A 7,062-nucleotide genomic window follows, 5' to 3' on the forward strand; every position below is an offset into this window, starting at 1 on the left:
ATATTATTTGTACATAAGTATATAATTTAACTTTATATTTATATGTATAAATTGTATAGACACACATATTTATTATAAGTGTGTAACAAAATAAATTTTTAAAATATAAAATTCATATTCATAAGTAGTTTTTCTGAGGTAGAAACATTCTTCATTATATGTTAGGATGTACATGCAAGGTATATGGTGTAGACACATTCAGTAAGACACTGAGTAAAGTTCCAATAACACACTCAAGCTAATGAGCAGACAGAATGACCATCTCATTCATCAGTTAGCACTGCACTGTTAATGTCAACTCTGAAGGACTAGAAACAACATATACTATATATATATATATATATATATATAATATAGATGTACATGTTTATATACACATATAGATATATATCCATGTATGAATAAGTAGTTTATATTTTCCAAATGTCAATGTTCACCAAGACTAAAATGAACAGGAAGAAAACGTTAAGTATGATTTTTATTTTATTTGGGAAAATGATATAATGTACATATATGCATATATATCCATGAACATACACATGATACACACGTGCAATCACATAGTGGGCATATTCACGTGTATATCCATGCACGCACATTCCCTTCATTGTATATCCAGTCGGCTTTATTTTAGACGGTAACTGCAGATGGTCAGCCTGGGCTTTCTCTCGCTTTCTCTTTATTGTCAAACCGGGAACAAATCACAGAGGAGGCCAGGTAAATAATGGAACGGACAACTTTATAGCCTGCAGGGACTATGAAGGTTACAATCTGGATGCTCTTGCTTTTTCTAACTTTTCCCCTCAGCAATGTGGGTCATAAACCAGTCTCGGGTTCCACGAGGCCCACAGCAGCATGTTCACCCTTTACCCTCAGTCATAGGCAGGCAGACCAAACAGCTGAGGCTGGAAGTCCTGTAGGGAACCCAGCACCAGGGTGGCTTTTTTTGTCAGGTCTGTGCTCAAGTGTTTATCAGGAACCATGACCACCTGCATCCCACAGGCCACGGCTGCCTCCACACCATTTGGAGAATCTTCAAAGACGAGGCAGTTTTCTGGAGCCGGGGGAGGAGAGAACCTCTTGGCACAGGTAAGAAATATGTCTGGGGCTGGCTTTCCCTTCGCTACCTCAGGATCATCTCCCAGAACGATGTGATGGAACAAACCAAAGAGCTCCTTGTGTCTACTGGTCTTCATTTGGAAGGTGAAGGACGCGGAGCTGCTGGCCAGGGCAAAGGGTAGGTGATTTTTCTGTAGGTGGTGAATCAAATCATTAGCTCCTGGCATGAGGGAAGCTGTGGGCAACACCCCCTTCAGCTTCGCTTGGCTTTCTTCCAATAGTTCTTCTTTGGTTATGGGCAGCTGCAGGGACTGCACTATGAGCTCGGTGGTTTCGAGAGCCATCTTCCCCATGACCTGGGACTTGACATCCCAAGTGTATTTCTTCCCATAGCGATCACATATTTCCTGAAACACCTCGGTATATAAATCTTCAGTATTCAGAAGCAATCCATCCATGTCAAATATCAAGTGTGTAACCGGCCGAAACTGGAGTGCAGGAACCGCCTCCGCCATAGTGGCGGTAGTGGAGGGGCAGAGCCAGGAGAGGAGCGCATGCCCAGACAGCTTGTCCTATGCATGCGTGCTGTGGCCCTCTGTGACGTATTTCCGTGGCAAGCGGACAATTCAAGAAGCCTAGAGAGTCATGAACTTAACAAAATCATCAGGTACACACTAAAACAAGAAGCGAGAAAGCAAATAATAATAATATAGGGGATAAAGCTAACATCATAATGCTTTATTTATGAACACCTTGGTCTCGTCATGGATTTAGCTGGGTGGTAGAAATGAATCCATCTGGAATGAATGAGGAAGCAAATGTGGAAGCGGAAGGAGGGAGAATGCAAGGAGTAACTTCTTCCTTAATTGAATAAAACAGGCCCTGCAGTTTCATTCACAAAATAAAACAACATAAGACTATCAATTTAAAAATGAAAACATAACAAATGTCTTAAAATGGAAACAGATCTCTGGGAAATTAAATTATTTTTATCAAAAATTAGATAAAGTTGGTCTTTTCTGGTGAGCTTTCATAGATTTTTCTAGGGAGGTATCAATTCATTAAGGAGATTAACGTACGAAGAGAACAAATTCTCTTAAAATCTTAGCGATTTTCTGACCACTCCTGTTACAGATAACACATAGAAACTCAATCTCTTAATACTCAGCAGCAATGAGAATTTTGAAAGGATCTGTAGACATCAGAGGCCCACATATACCATTAACCAATAAAGTTAAATTGATTACTTAGGCCCCAAGCCATCCTAAATATGACTAGTCTCAGGGGACTGGAGGGATGGTTCAGTCATTAAGAGCACCTGCTACTTTTCCAGAGGACCTTAGTTAGATTCGGTGCACCCATATAACTGCTCAAAAAATGTGTAACTTCAGTTTCCTAGGATCTGACACCCTCTTCTGGTCTCTGCAGGTACTGCATGCAGATACACATGGTGCACAGACATACATGCAGGCTAAGCATCCATGTACATTAAATAAAATAACAATTAAAACAGGAATTGAGTGCTTTTCAAAGACTACATCATAGCAAGGATAGGTAGTAGTCACATCAACTATTGTAGAATAGTAGCTTGATCATACAGTTCTTTGATTTTTGTGTTGTGAATTATGTACAAAATGGTCATAATAACCAAGCAGCAGCAGATTTTCAACAAATAAAAATCTATAAAAATTGTGAGGTAAAGAACGCATGATGTGCAAAATCAACTCCAGGCAGTTGGAAGTTATTAAAAAAAAAAACCCAAGCCCCAAACCTAACCCCAACCAAGGCAATCACCACTCAACAGAATTATTTAAATTGGTTACAAAATTAAATATGTAAAGTAAGTCTTCAAAAGGACCAAGAGTCAAAGTGGAGTGCCACTAGCTACTGCATTTATGATTAGACCTTAATAAGAAAACATTAAATACTATGCCAATATGCAAATTACACACTAAATATATCCATCAAAACATCACAGTAAAACCCATAAATCAGTAGTTATGTGTCAACTGAAACTTAAAAAAAGTATGTATTTACATACACACATACATTCAAATTATCCTTTTGTCAATTTCTGAGATACCCAAAAAGCCATTAAGGAGAACTGCATTTGAAAAATAAAGTTTGAAAACAAATTTATGTGAGAAACTAACAGTATGTAAAAGAATCTTTACCCCAAACTAAAGTTTAATTAAAAAATTATAAGGATCATTAAAATTCTTTATTCTTTATGGCATAGTAAATATTCTTCAAGTTGTATCTCAGGTAGCTGATGCAAATTGTTAAGATAAAGCATAGTGTGTATAGTATTGTGCTCATTTTTTCCCAGTGAGGAAGCAAGGGTAAGATATGAAGGTTATAGAGATGATAAATATGGGGGTAGTATGTGGTCATTTAGTGCTTTAGGTCTGAGCTACGACCAAGACAACCAACTTTTTCTCTGATGTTCTATGTAGGGACGAAAATCTATTCCTGGTACTTAGCCATAACATTCTACCTTCATGCAATAGTTCTCCGCCTGCTTCATTTTCTTTGCCTTCTTTCTGAATCCTATTAATTTTCCTAAGGCCCCTTATATTTATCTGTTTTATTAATCCTGATCATTTCCCAACTGTTGCCGTTTTTTTCTTTAATAAGCTGTTACAGAGAGCTAAAATCTTACCATATAAACTGGATACTTTTGTAATTCACATATGTCATTAATTCTTCTAAAGCTTGCTGGATAATTATTTAGGCTTTGTGTTGTTCTTTAATGTTGTACAAGACTCTATGAGTTAGTGAGCTTTGGTATTTATGCCTCTATCCTGCAAAATCACAGCCCAGGTTAGACTGAACTGGGTGAGTCACAAATCACCATGGCATTAGAAAAAACAGCCACAGGCTCGTAACTGAGTAGAGTAGACTAACAAATAGAAGTTGAAAATTAGAGTTATAGAGGCAATATTGGCTCAGAGATTTGCTTTGTTGGTCTGTGCTTTGTTTTAAAATAAGTTGAAAATATTTATATATCAGTAATGTTATGCAAGTGCACCTGAATTTCTGGTTTCTCTTATAAATTTAAACTTGACAATGATGTGCCTATATTTTTCAGAGCAATGATGAATTTATATTGTAATAAAGTTTTCAAGGTTTTTTTATTTCAATCCTACGTAGCCTGTTATCCCATGTATAACTGGGCCAGCAGGTGTAAATGTGTATGATTTTGCTTGTCATTTTGTGGACTCCTAATTTAAATACTCATGAGCTGCAGTACCATTCCCTAAGCATGCAGTGTAGAAAATTAAGAACTTTCTTCTGATTTTCTTTGTAACTTGTAGTTTTTAACAGCTATTTCAAACTGGTTCTAAAATTGACCTACTTTGGAAATTCACTAGTTACTTTTTAAGTGCCAAGAATGACACCAAGGAACACTGGAATTGACATCTTTGCACAAAATAGGAAAGTGAGCCCAGAACATACTATGACTGTCAAAATCCAGAGCAGATACGATCCTTTAAAAAAAAAAAAGAAAGACAGTTAGTGTAATAAAATTTAATCATTCAGTTCCAAGGGTTTCCTTTCTGTATATGAGTAGAAAGTCTCCCTGTTTACTCTTAATATGCTCAGTTAAAAAAAACACACACACACACTTAAGTGTTGACTCTCCAAGGTTTTGCACAGGTAGAACTTGGATGTGATAGCCCGTGTGTTCACATTGGATGCCAGGGGACCTGTCTTGAAGAGGCATTTCAGATTGACACAGTATTTTTTTTTTTTTTTTTTTTTTGGTTTTTCGAGACAGGGTTTCTCTGTGTAGCTTTGTGCCTTTCCTGGAACTCACTTGGTAGTCCAGGCTGGCCTCGAACTCACAGAGATCCACCTGGCTCTGCCTCCCGAGTGCTGGGATTAAAGGCGTGCGCCACCACCGCCCGGCCTACACAGTATTTTTATTTGGATTATGTACTACAGATACTTAAAAACATCAAAGTTCATGGTATCATTTTTATTTGCATTTTATGTAAGCAATCAAGAGAGTCTCAATTCATCTGACTTTTTGAAAGAAGTGGATATTATGGGTTGGTAAAGAATCCTCAGACACTACCCTGCTACCTCACTGCTTGGGGTTAGAAATCAGGCTGCTTGGTACTTGAAGCTTTAGTCACATTATTTTTATGTCACAGTGGAGAAATCACTTGGTAGTTTCTGTGCCTATGTCCTTTACATAACAACAGAGAAAAATCTAAATGTATATGTGATGTGTGTATATTAGGAGATAAACCCATATTTATATGATAAAGAACCTCTAATGTAGCATAGTAGCTAAGAAACATGCAAGAAAAGTCTGAACCATGACTTATATCATCACACAAAGAGGAGGAGAATTCAAAAGGCAAGGCTGAATGTAGAACCAGACAATTTGGTCCCAAGATTCCTCCATATTATCTACTAAGAGTTTTGGAAAAAACATTAAAAATTAAAATTATATGTACTGGAAGAGTTTACTGTGGCTTTTAGAATTCATAGGGAACAATATAAAATTTAAGAACTTTAAAAATTGCTTCTTGTAGCTGGAGAGTTGGAAAGTTTCTCACCAGCTCCCGCCAAGCCCGGGCAGCCCGTAGCCCACTTATAAAATAAACACAGAGACTCTTCTATTAGTTAAAATGTTTGGCCTAATGGCTCAGGCTTCTAGCTATCCAGTTCTTATACCTTAAATTAACCCATTTCTATAAATCTATACCTTGCCACATGACTCGTGGCTTACAAGTATCTTACATGTTGGTACTCACGGTGGCACTGGCAGGGTCTCCTGACTCAGCCTTCCTGTTCCCAGAATTCTCTTCTCTGCTTGTCCCACCTATACTTCCTGCCTGGCTACTGGCCAATCAGCATTTTATTTATACAGAGCGATATCCACAACAGCTACTTTTACCAATCAACCTTGGATTTCTCTGGAAGGACCACAGTATTTCATGGCTTCTGTACACATACACACACATATACACACACATACACACACACACACACACACACACACACACACACACACACACACACACATTCTGGAAAAGTCTGTGCCTCCACTGGCATTTGTAGTAGTTTTCTTTTGCATTCTCATCCCATACCAGTTTCTTGCTGGGTCATTTTTTCAATCATTCCCCTCAAGCAAGTGCTCTCCCCATCTCTCCCACCAGAGCACTCAGTGTTCCCAATGTCTCTGGTCCTCTGAAGAAGAGTCTATGTCTCCATGAGATCCTTCCCAGAACAAGGAAAGTCAAAACAGAAAGCTACGGTTCTTTTTCTTTTTTTCTGATCTTTGCTTCTAATTCTTAAAATTGCCTGCCTAACCCAAAGTTTCATAGTCCCCAAATAAATAAAAATAAGATAACTACCTAAAAACGCATATTTTATTTATTTCTCTACTTCTAAAACTGGAATTCAAAGCCATGCCTGGCTATATTTTCCAATGAAACACTGCTCACCCGTCCCACTCATCAGTTTTGACGAGGCATGCCTTGCAAAGCCTGAGACAGTGACACGGTGAGTGGATTTACCGAGGGACCAAGGGGTCCGTCATCAGCAACAGAGAGACCTAGGACAGAATAAGACAAGGCTCAGGGACTAATAGGATGCACTCAGCCAAGATCTTAGCCAGAGCCTGATTTTGAGACATCTCTGGAATACAAAGCAAGCCAGAGTTGTTCTGGTCCCGAGGCAGAGGGGGTTTGCTGTCCTTCTGCATCTCCATTTCACTGTGGTGTGGGGCCAGGGGTGGACTGTGAGTAGTTAGCTCCAAGTAGCCTCAGCACTTGGGACACACACTACAGGAATAGTGGCATGGAACAGACTGAGTGCTCAAGGAAACCAATCTGAAAACAATCTATTTCAAATCTAAGTTCATCTTTTATCTTCCTTCTGCAACATGGATATAAAATATCAATTTTCCTTAGAGGATACAAAGTCTTATACTTTAAATTATTGTTTAAAAAGCAGAAAATAGAAGATATTTACCACAAGACATAG

The 7,062-nt window shown here is 38.3% G+C and overlaps 1 protein-coding gene across 1 annotated transcript; it reads right to left on the reverse strand.

Moving 5' to 3' along the window:
- Window positions 1-872: 872 nt before the first annotated feature.
- Window positions 873-1,574, reverse strand: LOC128112447 (pseudouridine-5'-phosphatase-like). The gene has a single exon (XM_052741456.1). It carries the CDS (start codon window positions 1,572-1,574, stop codon window positions 873-875), a length of 702 nt encoding a protein of 233 aa, XP_052597416.1.
- Window positions 1,575-7,062: the final 5,488 nt, after the last annotated feature.

This window comes from Peromyscus californicus, unplaced genomic scaffold, assembly GCF_007827085.1.
Source record: "Peromyscus californicus insignis strain IS unplaced genomic scaffold, ASM782708v3 Scaffold_17__1_contigs__length_78620276, whole genome shotgun sequence".
In the NCBI taxonomy this organism is placed as follows: Eukaryota; Metazoa; Chordata; class Mammalia; order Rodentia; family Cricetidae; genus Peromyscus; species Peromyscus californicus.

Bases quoted from the DNA above. Each gene is read 5' to 3' on its own strand.
- LOC128112447 (XM_052741456.1), bottom strand. From the start codon at position 1,574: ATGGCGGAGGCGGTTCCTGCACTCCAGTTTCGGCCGGTTACACACTTG.